We start from the raw sequence: 17,975 nt of genomic DNA, 5'->3' as shown, positions 1-17,975 counted from the left end.
CAAGGAGACAGCAAGGCCATTACATCCCGGAAAATGGAGGGCAATAACACTGCACTTCTTTTTTTTCCTTCCTGCCCCCCCTTTTTTCTTTCTTTTCTTAAGATAGGCCCTCATTGTGTAGTTCTAGACGGACCCAGCTGACTTAGAGCTCCTAGAGATCCACCAGCCTCTGCCTCCCAAGTGCTGCCATTAGAGGTAAAGACCACCACACATGGCTAAACTTGTTCTTGATTCCTGCGCTACTCTGTAATTACCTTTCCAAGCAAAATACCATCTTGATTTATCCTGTGAAAGTAAAGGTCTAATTGAATACGGCTAATCTATAACTTACAGAAGTAATTAAGCTCTTCCATCAAAGACAAGAGCTAAGGATCCAGAACGCCTTCCTAGTGTAATGACCCACTCAGGTCAAAGTCAGAGCCACCAGAATCTAAGGAGGAAAAGGAATGGTGCAAAGTAGCTAAGATCCCTGTCTTCCCTGTGCCGGGCCAAAGTGACAGAAACAGAACTGGGTATGTTCTCAGCAAACTGCATCTAGAGCTTAGAAGTCATTTCCCTTACTAGTTAACTACTCACTTGCAAGAGTTTGAGCTGGTATAAACTCTGAGAATGTTGCCTTTAAAATCCTGCAGCCTGGTTGTTCCCTCCATTGAGGAGGCAAAAAACTGGTTGGTATTGAGATGGTTAAACTTCAGCCCAGTGATGCTTCCTCCAGCTCCAATCTAACATAAGGAAGGAAAAAGCCAGTGAGTAATGATGGGCCAGAAGTGTGGGGCCGGGTCTGGGCACCCAGACAGCACCGAGGCAGCAACACCAAGGCCAGCTTAGATACCTCACATTAGAATATCTGTTTTTAAGGCTTTATTTTGACTTTTATATTGTCAATTAAGAGGTAGTAAATATGACTGGTTCTGGTACACGGCTCTTTGAATTTCAACACACACAAATATCTGAATAGCCTAGCCACCCCCAAAATTAAGATGCAAACATTATTGACTCCATAAAAACTCCCTCATGCTGCCCTACTTTATCACATTTCCGGCTTACGTTCTCACGTTCAAACCTTGGAAACCACAGTGTGTTCTTGTTAGAAGAGCTTCAGCTCAAAAAAAGCGATGTTTGGTAGACAGGGAACTATCTGTGTTCTTTCCTGTCCTTCCAGACATTTATGCAGTGATGACACAACTGTGAAGAGCCTGGAGGTCTAGGAAGTGTAAGAGCATTTGCCTAGTATGCACAAGGCCCTGGGTTTGACCCCCAACTACACACATCCTCCCCACCCTCCACAAATTAGAAAGGTGGGAGTAACACCTACTCCAACTTCAGGGCATCCAATACCCTCTTCTGGCCTCCTGTACACAAGGCATACATACATGTACACACACACACAAATAAATAAATAAATAAATAAATAAATAAATAACCAACCAACCAACCAACCAAGCCAGGAATAGGAGCACACACCATTAGCCAGCAGTTGAGAGGCAGAACAGATCTCTAAGTTCAAGGCCTACTTGGTCTACATAGTGAGTTTCAGAACTATATATAGTTCCAGGGCTAATAGACTGTCTCAAATAAAGTAACAAATACATTAAGAGCTGAAGCCAGGCAGTGATGTACATGCCTTTAATCCCGGCATTGAGTAGGAAGAGGCAGGTAGATTTCTGTTTGTTTGAGGCCAGCCTGTCTACAAAGCTGGTTCCAGGTGAGCCAGAGCTATTATACAGAGAAACCCTGTCTTGAAAAGAGAGAGAGAGAGAGAGAGAGAGAAGAGAGAGGGAGGGAGAAGAAGAAGAAGAAGAAGAAGAAGAAGAAGAAGAAGAAGAAGAAGAAGAAGAAGAAGAAGAAGAAGAAGAAGAAGAAGAAGAAGGAAAGAAAGAAAAAGAAAGAAAGAGAGAGAGAGAGAGAGAAAGAAAGAAAAAGAAAGAAAGAGAGAGTCTGGAACTCAGATATCTGCATACCTGTGCCCCCTTAGGGCTAGGATTGAAGGTTGTGCCACCACTCCCAGCTATAAGAATGTGTTAACCAGTGTCCATTGTCTCTTAAACCTTTGCTGCTAGTAAGACAATTTACTGTTCCCACTAGTTGATCAGGCTTCGCTATTTCAGGACATCACCGCTGCCCCCCATCTGTCTCTCCTACCTGCTGAATGGCTAGCCTTATCATGTTTAGGCCCTAACTGTATTGCTAAGCTACCATTCTGATACAACCTGCACTGACATCCATCTCAACTTAATGGGATCCAGAAACTGGTCTGAGGCCATTGTGGCCTCCCTACTATGTAAGTATCTGCTTGCCCCTACTTAATGATTTTTGGGTTGACTATTTGGAAAGGTAAGGAAAAAGGAGGTGGCAAAGTATGGATGTCAATCCTGAACAATCCACTGGCTAAAAAGAGTGGATAATTTCCAAATTTAAGGTAAGTGTAACCTTGATATGCAAATCTGTCAAAGAATTTAGAAGAATTACTGGGAAATTTTATACATGAACACAAAAAAGGAAAGTTCTGAAGAATACTATCAAACTAAGTCCAGTGATTATTTCAAAAGGTCAAGTACATTATGATTAGGATGGATTTATCCCAGGAAGCAACGTTAATGTTGGCTTAAATATTAAAAATTAATTGAGCCTGGAATGGTAGCATGTGCCTGTAATCCCAGCACTAGGCAGGAGTTCAAGGCTACTTGGGCCTTATTTCTAAAAGTTAGAACTTTGTTCAAAACACAAACAAACAAGAAAACAAAATTTAATTAAGCATCAAAGGAAACAAAAATGAAAAAGCAACCTATAGAATAGAAGAAAATACTTGGCAGTCATACATTTGAGAAAAGGTCATATTAACTTAAAACCATAACTAAACAACAAACAAAACTCCAGACATCCACTAAAAGACACACAGATGTCCAACAAATATATGAAAAGGTACTCGTCACCACTTAGAGAAGCACAAGGAAGCCACAGTACCACCTCCACACCTTACAAAGGACAGAAAGTAATGTTGGTGAGGGTTTGGAAGAACGGGAATTCTTGTGCACTCTTTTTAAAAAATTATTTTGTATTGAAAATAGATTTTAAAAAATATAATATATTCTGATTAAGGTTCCCCCTGCCCCATCTTGTGCACTTTTTTTTTGTTTTGTTTTGTTTTTCGAGACAGGGTTTCTCTGTATAGCCCTGGCTGTCCTGGAACTCACTCTGTAGACCAGGCTGGCCTCGAACTCAGAAATCCGCCTGCCTCTGCCTCCCAAGTGCTGGGATTAAAGGCGTGTGCCACCACTGCCCAGCTTCATCTTGTGCATTCTTGATGGCAATGCAGTTCAAGATGGTACTGGCTATTGAGAACAATATAGGGGTTCCTCAAAAAGTAGCATTAGCATTTGATCCAGCAATCCCATTGTTGGCTATACATCCCAAAGAATGGAATGCAGGCTATCTCAAAGAGCTGTGGACACACCCATCTTCATTACAACATCATTTACAATAATTACATTTATTACAATAGTCCAGTGGTGAAATCAATTCAGCTGCCAATCTATAGGAAAATGTGGGTTTGGTGCTGGAGAGATGGCTCAGCTATTAAGAGCACTGGCTGTTCTTACAGAGGACCTGGGTTCAATTTCCAGCACCCACGTACTTAAAACTGAATAAAATTTTAAAAAAGAAAAAAAAATGTGGGATTGTAGAGTATGTAATACAACATTGTGTAGCCTTATTAAAGAAGGCCAAGCATAGTGGCACTCAGGAACTGAGGCAGGACTGCACACTTAATACCACTCTGGGCTAGTGAAAATTTCTTAAATGAGCATTTAAAAACAAAAATGACAAGGACGTATGGAATAGCCACATATTTACCATCATACTAGAGGTCTATGTCAAAGAGAGAGTGGGAATAAATAGTACTAGAGTGATAAATTAAATTTTTATCATTTAGGTAATAAGATTATATAGGATAAAGTTAAATCTTGAGCTGCAGTTTTCATATTTATTATTATGTGTATAGGTGTTTGTCCTGCATGTGTGCCTGTGTACCACATGTGTGACTAGTACCAGTGGAGACCAGAAGAGAGGAGCAAGCCCACATGTGAGTGCTGAGAAATGAACCCAGGTCCTCTGTAAGAGCAGCCCGTGGTCTTAACTGCTGAGCCATCTCTCTAGCCCCACAGAGAAAACAAAATAAAAACAAAACCAAAACCCCTCAAACCAACCCCCCCCAAACTTTCTGGGTTTATTTTATGAGTGTTTTACCTGCATCTGTGCATGTGTACCACATGCATGCCTGATGCCCCTGGAAGTCAGAAAAGAGTCTTGACTCCCCTGGGACAAATCATGGATGTTTTTGAGTCACCATGTGGGAGCTGGGAATAGACACCAGATCTTCTGCAGAAGCAAAGCTCTTAACTTTTGAGCCATCTCACCAGCCCAAAGGAGGGAAAAATGTTTTAAGTAGAGTTCTGCCAGGTGTGGCTGTGTGTGCTGTAATCCCAGCACTTGAGAGGCTAAGGGAAGAAGTCTGCCATAAGTGAAGCCAGCCTGAACTGCATGACCCTTATCAATAGAACAGGAGGGAGGGTAGCTCTGAAGTACTTGTTGCACAAGTATGCAACTGAGTTCAACACCTAGCACCTGCATAGAAAGCTGGGATGGTGATGCTCACTTGTAAAGCCACACTAGGGAGTCAGACAAGAGATTTTTGGAGCTTACCGGTCAGCCTACCCTAATTGGTGAACTCCAAGCCACTAAGAGACTCTGTCTCATAAGAACACAGTGGGACAGTATGATGGCACAGCAGGAAAAGTAAGGCACTTGCCTCCCATGCTGAGATTACAGGTGGGCTACCACGCCACCTACTGGAGATTGGAATTCTGTCCTCATTACCCATTGAGCCATCTCACTAGCCACTGGGTACGAAAAACATTTAAAATCTTCAGATAAACTATGGCAATTAATAAATGTAGCTTTCTGCTTCTAGCCATGCTAATATCAGAAATCAAACACACCTCATGTTTTAAACAACTAGAAAAATGAACAAAATACATGAAACACATTTACAATACATATGCAATACACAAACAACAAAGGATGGAAAAGTAATGAGGTTAGCCTGCAACTGTGCAAGCTTCTTGCTTGGAGAATATATCCAGGCTAGGGTAGGAGAACAATAGCCACCATGTGTCAGTTAGATGGGCAGAGAGACTGTCAACATGGTTTTGAGGAGGCAGATGGACAGAGAACACTGGAGATTTAACCTTGGACTTCTTCCAGACTTTGACTGAGTATTACTGTGTAAATGTATGTGAGGAAATAAAAATGCCACAAATTAGTTGGAGAAAATCTTTAAACTGATCTGTAATCTCATCTCCAATGGGATTTTTGATAAGGCTGTTTTTCTTTTCTTTTCTTTTTTCTAGATTTATTTATTTATTTATTATATGTAGGTACACTGTAGTTGTCTTTAGACACACCAAAAGAGGGCATCAAATCTCATTACGGATGGTTGTGAGCCACCATGTGGTTGCTGGGATTTGAACTCAGGACCTTTGGAAGAGCAATCAGTGCTGTTAACCACTAAGCCATCTCACTAGCCCCAGCTGTTTTTCACTATTCAGCCCAGCCTGGCCTACATCTTTCTGTCCTGTCTTTTCTTCCCGAGTGCTAAGATTACAGACTGTGAAGTAACACTATACCAAACGTGAAAACATTCTTAATATCCAGGGTATCTACTGGATATATTAACCATACTTCAGGGCAGGCCCCATGCTCAGGAGTAGTTGGCCAACACAAAATTACTCAATGATATATTTGTAGACTTTTGTGTTATTTTTCTTTGTTTGGCTCTTTAAAAAAAATTTTTTTTGCCTGAAAAAATATGTAGCTCTAGCTGTCCTGGAACTTTTTAAAAAAGATTTATTTATTTATTTTATGTTGCTGTCTTCAGACACACCTGAAGAGGGCATCAGATCCCATTCCATATGGTTGTGAACCACCATGTGGTTGCTGGGAATTGAACTCAGGACCTCTGGAAGAGTAGTCTGTGCATTTAACCTCTAAGCCATCTCTCCAGCCCCAAGTTCTGCCTGTCTTTGCCTCTTAAGTGCTGGGATTAAAAGCATGACCAGTATAGCTGGCTGTTTGGGCATATTTTTTTACCTTATTTGTCTTTTACTTGTTTATTTTTCCATTTTGGGGGGTGTATGTGTGTGTTTTTTCTTGGGGTTTTTTGGTTTTGTTTTTAATGAGAGAGAAATAACAGAAAGTTGGGTGGCAGGGAGGTGGGGAGAATCAGGGAAAATTTGAGAAAAAACACGAAAAACATTTTTTCTTTTGTTTGTGTACTTGCTTGCTTATCTGTTTGTTTTTCGAGACAGGGTTTCTTTGTCTAGCCCCTGCTGTCCTGGAACTCACTATGTATGTAGACCAAGCTGGCCTTAAACCCAGAGATCCACCTGCCTCTGCCTCCCAAATGCTGGGATTAAAGGTGTGTGCTACCACTGCCTGGCTTACCAAAATATATTGTATAAAAACTTAAAAAAGAAAAAACAAAAGGCCAGGCATGGCAGTACATGCCTTTAATCCCGACACTCAGGAGGCAGAGGCAGGCAGATGGGGAAAGAGGGGAGTAGAAAGGGGAGAAAAAGAAACAGAAGGAGACTGGGGAAGAAACTACTGGGGAAAAAGTGGCCTGAAAACTGACATTTTGGTGACAACTACAAACCCATTGGTTGTAGCTCAATGATAGCAAGCTGATGAAACTTGGAAAATTAAGAGGCATATCACAATCTTTTGCTTGCTTGCTTGCTTGCTTTATTTATTTATTTATTTATTTATTTATTTATTTATTTATTTGGGAGGGGGGGTTTGAGACACGGTTTCTCTGTATAGCCCTGGCTATCCTGAAACTCACTTTGTAGACCAGGCTGGCCTTGAACTCAGAAATCTGCCTGCCTCTGCCTCCTGAGTGCTGGGATTAAAGGAGTGTGCCACCACGCCCGGCTCAGCTTGCTTTATTTTTATTTATTATTTTTGTTTTTTCAAGACAAAGTTTCTCTGTGTAGCCCTGGCTGTCCTGGAACTCACTCTGTAGACCAGGCTGGCCTCAAACTCAGAAATCCGCCTTGCCTCTGCCTCCCAAGTGCTGGAATTAATGGCTTGTACCACCACTACCCAGCTTCTTTTTATTATTTATTTATTTATTTATTTATTTATTTATTTATTTATTTATTTATTTATTTTTTGAGGCAGGCTGTCATGTGGACAGATTGGGCTCCAAATCAGCATGTAGACTGCAGTGGCCTTAAGTGCTGTGACTACATGAGTGTGCTGTGTATTACATGTACATAAATTACATGAGAATCTTTTAGAGGAACCAGAAAACATATTCATATATAGAAATTTTATAAGGATGGTGGCAAACCTCCCACTAAAAAGCATCTTTCTAAGGGGCTGGAGATGGCTTAGCAGTTAAGTATTCTTGAAGAGGGCCTGAGTTTGGTTCCCAGAACTGACTTTGGTCAGTTCATATCAGTCCAAGTGATCTGATACCTTCTGAACTCTGAGAGCACCTGCAATTATATACACACACCCACACAGAAACACACACACACACAATTTAAAAATAAAATAATTTTTAAAAAAGCATCTTTGAAGTATTGAAAAAAATTGAACCAACAACACATTGTGCAACATAAATATATCGATGTCTTTATTTGTAAATTAAAATGTAATTTTAGGGCCAGTGAGACAGCTCAATAGGTAAAAGCACTTGCTGCCAAGACTGACAACCTGAGTTTAACCCCCAGAACCCATGTGGTAGAGAAGAGAACCAACTCCCACAAGTTGTCCTCTGATTCCCATATACTCAAGTACTCTTTTTCACAAACAATAAATGTAAAATAATTTTTCATAGATTTCCTAAAAATTATAGAATTCTCTATCTAATAAAAACATCTTACTTAAAAATACAGCAAAATTCTCTTTTAGGCAAATAGAAATGGAAAGATTTCATCATCAACTAATCTATATTATATAAAATAGTAATTGAATTTCTTCAGATAAAGGAAGATGTTTCTAAGAAGAAATCTAGAGCACACAAAAGAATGAAGCAGTGGGGCTGGCTAGATGGCTCAACGGGTAAGAGCACTGACTGCTCTTTTGAAGGTCCTGAGTTCTAATCCCAACAACCACATGGTGGCTCGAAACCATCCATAATGAGATCTGACGCCCTCTTCCGGTGCATCTGAAGACAGCTACAGTGTACTTATGTGTAATAATAAATAAGTCTTTGGGCCTGAGCAAGTGCAGTTGACCGAAGGGAGCAGGGCTGACCAGATCGAGCAGTAGTCATAAAAATTCAATTACCAACAACCAAATGAAGGCTCTCAACCATCTGTACAGCTACAGTGTACTCATATACATAAAATAAATAAATCTAAAAAAAAAAGAGAGAATGAAGCAGTGGAAGTAACAATAGACAAATATAAATATTTTCTACATTTTAGCAAATCTTTGAAGCTAGGAATAGTGATGAATACAGAATGGAGGAAGCAGAGTTCCAGGTAAGCTTGGTCTATACAAGCAGTTCTGGGACAGCCAGGGCTATATAGAGATCCTATCTCAAAGAAAAGGGTGGTGAATTATGCTAGAGAGATGGCTCAGCAGTTAAGAGCACTTGTTCTTGCAGAGGATCCACATTTGGTTCCCAGCACCCACACAGTGGGCCATAACCATCTGTGATTCCAGTTCCAGGGAATTCAACCCCTTCTTCTGACCTCCTAACACATACATACAAGGAAACAAAACATTCATATACATAAAAATAAAACAGATAAATCTTTTAAAAATGTACTCTACATTGTTAAAAAATGGGGCCAAGGGTTGTAACTTAGAGTATATGCTTAGCATGTACAAAGCCCAGGGTTCAATCCCCCAACACCCCCTATACACCTCTAAAATATTCTAACACTATAGCTGGCCTCAGGACTGTTGGTTCAAGACCACCTAGAGCTATACAGTGACACTTGGTCTTAAGAACACACATACAACGCCTTTAATCCCAGCACTCGGGAGCAGAGGCAGGTAGATTTCTGAGTTCGAGGCCAGCCTGGTCTACAGAGTGAGTTCCAGGACAGCCAGGGCTACACAGAGAAACCCTGTCTCAAACAAACAAACAAACAAACAAACAAACAGTTCAAGATCATCCTTACATAGTGAGTTCAAGGCTAACCTGGGTACTAGTGTATATAACATACATATTTGACATAAGTTAAGCACAACAATCTATGATAGAATATTTGTGTAGCAATACTGAAGAGAAAAATGGATGTGTCTTGAGAAATGTTTAAAATGGATTGTTTTGGATATTTACTTAAATCTTTAAACTTCTATTACTTGAATTTTATAACAGACTTAAATTTTACAAAAATTCATTAAATATCTTTTCACTTTGAAAATGTAATGTGTAGTATCTCACCAAGGATTTGAAAGATGTCAAGACCAAAGCCAAGATCAGATGACAAAAGTTACAAACCATGGCCCTGCTGTTTCCTGTAACTGTTCTCAAGCCAACTTCCTATCAACATCTGGGGTAAACAAAGTCCTCTATATCAGCATACCTGCTCTCTGCCCCAAGCTAGCTTCCTGTGAAGCACAAAACTCAATGCTCAAACCAATCTCCATGGCAGTGTAAGGAAAGTTCAGTTCTATGCATGTAAGATGATACACAGCATATATAATATACATATATAACAGTATAAGAAGAGGTAATATAGGGCGATATGGTATATGGCTCAGGAACAGAAGTATGCTTAGCTATGTGGAGCTCTTCAGCACCCTCTTCTACAAAAAACTGAGGGGTGGAGTGTGCAAAAACAAAAGCAGCTCGGTCTGGCACAAACTCAAAGCAGCTGTCTTTCTCCTTTTCATCATGATGCTATTCCCTAGAATATTCAGGCTCTTTACCACCTCCAGGCATAACTGTATTTCTCTATTCCTGTGTCCTAGATTCCTGGGGAAATGAAAATCTCTTGCTGGAATTCTTTGTTCTGGCTTAAATTTAAACAACTTCTCCTGGAAGTCACCTGTTTTGTAACCTGCACTGGGTGGGGGTAGGGATGGGAGTGGGGAATCTACACAGCCCTGTTTTCCTGACACCCATCTCAGACTTGGACTCCTGGTCTCCCATGCCTGTCTAACCTGGCCTTTCAGATGAGCTGCTTTCCCAAAACCTCCATTTAAATTAGAGGCCTCATCTGGGATACAGCTTCACCTCTTTCAACTCTAAAACTATAGTGGGAGAAATGGTAAGCTAGAACATGAGCAAGCTCAGATGTGTGCTTTATTTTACTTAACCACAAAAACATTTAAAAACCACTGAAGGCTGTTACCTAATGCCAGTATTAGGCTAGATACCATAAGCTGGTCCAAGTCTCAACTATTTAGGAATTACTCCAACCTAGAAGTTTTGGGCCAGCTAGGGCAACATAATGGGACCTTGTCTCAAAAAATAAAATAAAGTGGTTAATATGGTATTTTGTATGTGTTTTAAAACAATTAAAAATAATTTTTAAAATGGTACTTGATGTTATATCCGTTTTGATTTTTTTTAACTTTTTTTTAAATGCATGAATGCTATCTGCATTTGCACCTGCAGGCCAGAAGAGAACATCAGATCCCATTACAGATGGTTGTGAGCCACCATGTGGTTGCTGGGAATTGAACTCAGGACCTCTGGAAGAGCAGCCAGTGCTCTTAACTGCTGAGCCATCTCACCATCTCCCATTTTGGAACTTTTGAAAGTTAGGAGTAGGCTACATAGGGAATTCAAGGCCAACCTGGATTACTAGTAGATCTGATCTCAAACGATAATAACTGGACATTGTAACACCTCCGTTTAATTCTACCACTCTGGAGACAGAGGCTGGTAGATCTCTGTAATTTCCAAACAATCAAGGGCCACAAAGTAAGACCCCGTCTTAAAAATAAGAAAACAAGGGTTGGAGAGATGGCTCAGCGGTTAAGAGCACTGACTGCTCTTCCAGAGGTCCTAAGTTCAATTCCCAGCAACCACATGGTGGCTCACAACCATCTGTAATGGGGATCCGATGCCCTCTTCTGGTGTGTCTGAAGACATATAAATAAAAATAATATAAATAAAAATAAATAAGTCTTAAAAAAAAAACTAAAACCAAATAAACAAAACAACAACAAAAACCATACAGCACTCATAGAAACCATTCATATACTTTCAGGCTTTATTTGAAAAAGAAAAAAAATTATATCCAAAAAATTGTCTCTTTACTATTAACAGTTTATCTTTCCCCCCATGAACTTGTTTGGCTTCTTGAGGTCTATTGAGTTTTTAACTTAAGTTCTAAAACTAGAAAGTCATTTTTATAGAACAACTCTCCAATGTCTGTTACCAACCAAATAAGGTAACTTTCCTAAACAGCCAACACCTTAGCAATAAACCTTAGCATGTTAGACCATTCCCAAGGGGACTGTGGGCATGGTGATACACATCTATAATTCCACATGTGAGAAATGGAAATAGCAGAAACATCTGGAATTCATTCTTACTTAATATAGCGGTTCAAGGACAGCCTGGGCTAAAATGAGACCCCCTTTCCAGAACATCAAATAGTCAGGCATTGTGACACGTATCTTTTTGTTTTGGTTTGGTTTTTTGTTTGTTTGTTTGTTTTGTTTTTCGAGACATGGTTTCTCTGTGTAGCCCTGGCTGTCCTGGAATTCACTTTGTAGACCAGGCTAGCCTAGAACTCAAGAAATCTACCTGCCTCTGCCTCCCAAGTGCTGGGATTAAAGGCATGCACCACCACTGCCCAGCCATGGCACATATCTTTAATTCCAGTACTCACGAGGCAGAGGCAGAAAATCTATGTAAGCTCAAAGCTAGCCCGATCAAAGCTAGCCCAATCTAAATAGAAAGTTCCAGGCCAATTAGAGCTACATAGTGAGACCCTGTCTCAAAAAAAAATAACACAAATCAAACCAAAAATAGAAACTTAAGTGAGGACATCAAGATGTAGTTCTGTGGTAAAAGGCTTGCCTTTGAGCCCTAAACACAGAAGCAGGGCAGGCTATGACAACAAAGCACCAGGACTCTACATCAGATCTTCCAATCTTGCCTGACACCTGACAGCACCACGCCTTTCCTCTTGTCTCCTGATTATTTAAATAGTATTCTTTAGTCATCCCTGAAGACTTTGACAACATCTATAACTCCCAGAGACTCTTCTTTAGTGTTTTAGAGAATTTGGCCCAGCTGTAGTTCAAGCCCCTCATTCATTCAACAAATACAAAGTAGCTACTCTATGCCAAAGATTGTTCTAGGCCCTGAAGATATAGTAATAAAGCAGAAAGACAAGGTCCCTGCGGCCATAATTATTTTCCAACGGGCACGACAGAGAAATGCAGTATTTCAAATACTGATAAATATTTGGGGATCACTGTAAAGCAGAGCAATTATTTAGGAAGTGATTGGGTTGGGCAGGGGCTCCTTCCTCTTTAACAAGGTAGATCAATGAATGGCACATACCTTTAATGGCAGCACTCCTGGGGCAGAGGCAGGTGAATCTTTATGAGTTCGAGACAAATTTGGTCTAAATAGTTCCAGGCCACCTAAAGCTACATAGTGAAACCCTCTTTCAAAAATGAATGAATGAATGAATGAATGAATAGTAAAAAGCAGATTAGGAACTGGAGAGATATACCTCAACTGCTAAAAACACTTGTTGCTTTTGCAAAAGACCCAAGTTTGGTTCTGAGCATTAATTCGGCAGCCCACCATTTGTAACTCCAGTTCCAAAGGACCTGATGCTCACTCCTGGCCTCTGAAGATGCCAGGTGTGCATATGGTACACATACATACATGGATGAAAAACACTCATATGCAAAAATAAAAATAACTTAAATCTTTTTTAAAAAGGCAGATTACACAGAGACCTGAACTGTAAGTGGGAGGCAGCCATGAGCAAACTATAGAAAAGAGAACTCCAGCCAAAGGGAAAATCAAGTCCAGAGTCCCAGTTTCAGGAACAGAAGTAGCTGGTGGTATACCTGAAGCATGGGAAATACTATGGTTTGGGTATGAACTGTCCCCTCCCTGACCCAAGGCTCATATATTGAAGGTCTGCTCCTCCAGACGATGGAACTATTGAAAGGTAACTGTATCATGAGGGGGATAGCTTCATCACTGCTTTAATTTATCGATGGGTTTCAAGATGAATGGGCTAATAGGACGTGGGGCCCAGTTAGAGGCAGCAGTCTCTGGGGGACAAGGCCATCACTTACTCCAGACCCTTGCAATTCATTCTCCCTGCTTCCTGACTGCTGTGAGGTGAGCAGCAAGCACTGCTCCACCATTCTCTTCTACCACAATGCCCGCAAAGCAAACAAGCATGGACGGAAATCTCTACAGCTGTCGTTCTTCCTCTGAATCATTTCTCTCAGGTACTGTCACAGGAATGGAAAACTAACTAACACAGGAAAGACGGACAAAATGAGGTGAAGTAAGAAGGGATGCAGAAGGGCATGGCCAAGGCAGGCAGGTCTCCATGAATCTGAAGCAAGTCTGGTCTACAGGCAGGCATTCAAGCTACATCGTGAAATTCTATCTCAAAAAGAAGATGAAGAAGAAGAAAAGGGGGCTGGAGAGATGGTTCAGAGGTTAAGAGCACTGACTGCTCTTCTGAAGGTCCTGAGTTCAAATCTCAGCAGCCACATGGTGGCTCACAACCATCCGTAATGACATCTGATGACCTCTTCTGGTGTGTCTGAAGACAGCTACAGTGTACTTAGATATAATAATAAATAAATCTTTAAAAGAAGAAGAAGAGGAGGAGGAGGAAGAGGAATGCTAGACCCTATGGATGACTAGTCTATACCTTCTAATATTTTAAAGGCCAGCATTCAAAACATATTTGAATTTTGTTACCATTTATAAGCTTGAAAACACCCAGTTACTTTTGTTCCCAACCACCTTGCTACTGGATATCAACATTCCTTCCATTCCTCCAAAACAACAAGTTTTATAGCATAACCATCTGACACATATATCCACTTACCCCTTTAAGGAAGATAGGTTTGTCCTTTATGCCAAAGTTCCAGATCATAATGTCTCCCCCTTTGGAGCCCACAGCCAGGGTACTGGGATGAGTCGGGTGCCATGCCAAGGATGTAGTCCTCCTGTCAAAGGGGGCAGCTTTTCGGAATACCTGGTAAGAAGCTAGAGAGTGCAAAAAGGACTTCTGCAGACCCTAATACAGAGAAAATAGAATTAATCTGGATTCATTGAATTAAAACTCATGTCCTGAGCTGGCACAGTGATGCATGCCTTTAACTCCAGGACTCAGGAGGTAGAGGCAGGTGGATTTCTGTGCCAGCCAGGTCTACATACAGAGATCCAGGCCAGCTAAGGCTACACAGTGAGATCGTGTCTCAAAACATAAATAAAAATGAAACACAAGTCCTGGATAAACTGTCAATGTCTGGCCCCTTTGTATACAGGCAATAAGTCTTCACTGGCCTTGTGCATCCACTATCTGCAATGTATGTGAACTAATCCTGGAAAGCAAGAGGGAGAACGCATGTTGTGGCTAGGAAGTCTACAGAGTAAAACCTTTTCTCTTTGACTGAGTGTACAGTAGGTCAATCATCATACCTGGGGGTGACCTGATGATCCTGAACCAATTTATCATCTAGTGAGAGAGAGCAATAGTTGAAAAGCTATGTAGCCTTTAAGCATGTCAGACAGGAAACATCTCACCTGCTGTAGTGATGACCAGGTGGCTTTGCCCAACTTATGCTGGTAAAGATTCCTGACAATGCTGCTACTCCGTGAAGGGATCTGCAGGCTGGACAACTCTGCCAGAAGGCAGCACGACTCACATGTCCTGCTAGGAACTGCCAAAGAAGAATACAAACATTTTCCTCTCCCAAATCTCAGGAAAGGTTTCCCCCATGAAAACCCTTTGTCTCATCATCTCCTTAAAAGCCTTTCTCTGCTGTTGAGTCTCACTCAACCTAAGAGAGAAATAAAAAACCCTTTTCCAAACACTCCTCCAAACAGAAATTCTGAAGTGAAACTAAATATGACCTCGCAGGGTTCTTTAGAACTTTGCCAGAGAGATACACAATTGTGGACACTGAAGACTTTTCTTGTGTGGGATCACAAATAAGTAGGAGTTGAGGGACAATATTTTTTGTTGGTGGTGGTTGGTGGCTGGCCTTGGAACTCAGAAATCTGCCTGCCTCTGTCTCCCAAGTGCTGGGAATAAAATCGTGTGCAACCACGCCCGGCTTATTTTTACTACACTCTGATTTACCTCTCTCCCTTGAAGCCACCTAATTAATTTAGAACTTTTCTAAACCCTACTGCATTCTTCTGGTTTCCACTCAAGTAATGATTGCTCATGACATTATTTAGTATTTCTTTAAATACAGAGTCTTGCTCTATAGCCCAGGCTGGCCTCCAATCCAAGTATGCTGCAGCCTCTGAGTGCTAGGATTACAGTTATACACCACTATATTTGGATAGCTCTTATTCTCTTTTTTTAAGATTTATTTTATTTAATGTATGAGTCCACTGTAGCTGTCTTCAGATACACCAGAAGAGGGCATCGGATCCCATTTCAGATGGTTGGGAGCCACCATGTAGTTGCTGGAAATTGAACTCAGGACCTCTGGAAGAGCAATCAGTGCTCTTAACCACAGCTGAGCCATCTCACCAGCCCTGATATTATTTTAATATAAGGTTAAACAAACTTCTTTCCCTAAGCAATGACTCCTATCCTGTCCTAGAAATTTTGTGATTTTTAAGATTGTCCCTCAAAAAAATAAATAAATAAAATAAAGCTGGGCATGGTGGCACACGCTTTTAATCCCAGCACTCGGGAGTTTCTGAGTTCGAGGCCAGCCTGGTCTACAAAGTGAGTTCCAGGACAGCCAGGGCTATACAGAGAAACCCTGTCTCGAAAAATAAAATAAAATAAATAAATAAATAAAACAACTCTGAATTACCAAGCCCTTCTGGTGGACCCAATCTATAAGTCCCTTTTTTCTCTTGACAACTTTCCTTTCTTCTCATGGCTAAAACCACTCTATCAATTTACCACATTCCTTATAGCCCTAGAGTCCTGGTAAACGTTTGAGAATGAGCTTCCTGAAGAAAGGAGGGAGGGAATTTCAGACTCTCAGAGCTGAAACCCAAGACCATAGAGCTAACATCACTGACTATGGAAATTCAGAAGCCGAGGGGCTATGAAAGGGAGGATTACTTTGAAACAGTAGATGTGTAAAACTTCTGGAACAAGGAAAGTGGGGACTGTGGCTTTTACGGTGATGGAGCTCATCTGGCTCTTCCTGTCACCTGGGGTAGAGGTGGGGGGCAGTTCAACTTAAAACTCTCTGCTGTCAATGAACCGACCAATAAAACCAGTCGGTAGCGTGTGGCTCAGTGGCAGCCCACTTGCTGAGAGTACTGGAGGCCTGGGTTCGAACCCTCGATCTCCCAAATAAAATCACAGCCTGAGGCGACAGAGGCCAGGAACTGCTTCAGAACCCCAGGCACAAGCACCCACCACCCCAGTTTCGGCCTCTGGCGCGAGCACCCTGGGCCCCCGGAAAGCAAAGGCAGCAGCACAGGCCGTACCGGGACCCTGCACACGCAGCTTCTTGGCTTCGGGCTCCAGCTCCTGAGGACCTCTGCGACTTTTGCTCCTGAGGAGCACCGCAACGTCAGGGGACTTCTGGGTTTCTGGGCATTTCTTGGGAGCCATGACGTACTCGGTGAAGAGATATCAAGCTCTGTGGCAAAATAACGGAGCAAGGAGTGGAAAAGGCTCCGTGGAGAAAACAGGAAGGGACTACGTATGAGGCAGCGCCGTCGCAGGTAGCGCAGCTAAGACACCTTCGCGCCAAACGCTCCTCCGGCTGCTTTACTTTTAGCCCCGCCCCGTCCCCTCAGGGCTGTCCCGCCCCTTGGGACTGCCCCGCCCCCTCGGGATTGCCACAGTAGGGGGCTGTCCCGCCCCCGGAACTGCCCCGGACTGCCCCACCCTCTCGGGCACGGCCCGCCCCCGGCCACTCCGCCTCTTCCGGAGTACGTGTGCAGCGCTCTGGGAGGGGTTTTTTCTTTTAACTCCCTAGGAGCTGGGCCTTCGATTGTGCTGGATCTGAAGAAAGCCCATTGAACCTGTGGGAGGGAGCACTGGCCGTAAACCCTGCACGCTGGAGGCGGAGCCAGGCGGCGGCCCAGGCCAGCCTGGTCTACACGTTCCAGCAATCGGGTGACCTACGCCGAAACCCTGTCTTGAAGAACAACAACAAAGAGAGAAAGGGAGAGGGGGAGGGAGGGAGAGACAGAGACAGATAAAAGTAGGTAGTTTATGTCTTAAAAAGAGCAAAGATTCAAGTGTGGCTAAATATTTCTCATTTTCCCCATTAATAATAGGTGTCTCTAGGGCTGGAGAGATGGCTCAGTAAGAGCACTGACTGCTTTTCCAGAGGTTCTGAGTTCAATTCCCAGCAACCACAAGGTGGCTCACAACCATCTGTATTGGGATCTGATGCCCTCTTCTGGTGTTTCTGAAATGACAGTGTATTAAATAAATAAATCTTTTTTTAAAAAAGTGCCTCTGATTACCCAGTCACAGCCTTAGCATTTGATTCTTTCCTCTCACTTTACAGATGTATGTATTTTACCTCATACTATAGAAAAGAGCTGTATCTAAGGTGGCAGGCTCTGTGTAATTCCCAACACTGAGGAGGCTGAGGCATGAAGAGTTAGCCTGGACTACACTGAAATCTTGTAAGGATCAGATAAGAGTGAGAAAATCTGGGGGCTGGAGAGATGGCTCAGCGGTTAATAGCACTGACTGCTTTTCCAAAGGTCCTGAGTTCAAATCTCAGCAACCACATGGTGGCTCACAACCATCTGTAATGAGATCTGACTCCCTCTTCTG

At 42.0% G+C, this 17,975-nt stretch overlaps 1 protein-coding gene across 2 annotated transcripts in view; it reads right to left on the bottom strand.

Annotated features, from left to right (window-relative positions):
* Window positions 1-17,975, bottom strand: part of Ddb2 (damage specific DNA binding protein 2) — a 42,691-nt gene that overhangs the window by 6,320 nt on the left and 18,396 nt on the right. Inside the window, exons 2-5 of one of the 2 annotated variants that reach the window (XM_021156580.2) lie at window positions 16,664-16,818; window positions 14,780-14,916; window positions 14,079-14,270; window positions 577-722 (exon numbers count right to left, since the gene is read on the bottom strand). In XM_021156580.2, the coding sequence (XP_021012239.1) occupies window positions 577-722; window positions 14,079-14,270; window positions 14,780-14,916; window positions 16,664-16,790 (602 nt within the window). In that variant the 5' untranslated portion in view covers window positions 16,791-16,818. Of the gene's footprint in view, window positions 1-576; window positions 723-14,078; window positions 14,271-14,779; window positions 14,917-16,663; window positions 16,959-17,975 lie in introns of those variants that run through there. The other variant, XM_029474139.2, reaches the window with a different exon arrangement.

Source organism: Mus caroli, unplaced genomic scaffold (genome assembly GCF_978045245.1).
Source record: "Mus caroli unplaced genomic scaffold, Mus_caroli_1 scaffold_2, whole genome shotgun sequence".
Classification (NCBI taxonomy): Eukaryota; Metazoa; Chordata; class Mammalia; order Rodentia; family Muridae; genus Mus; species Mus caroli.
The sequence above is the reverse complement of the archived record's forward strand: the minus strand, read 5'-3'. Positions and strand labels throughout refer to the sequence as shown.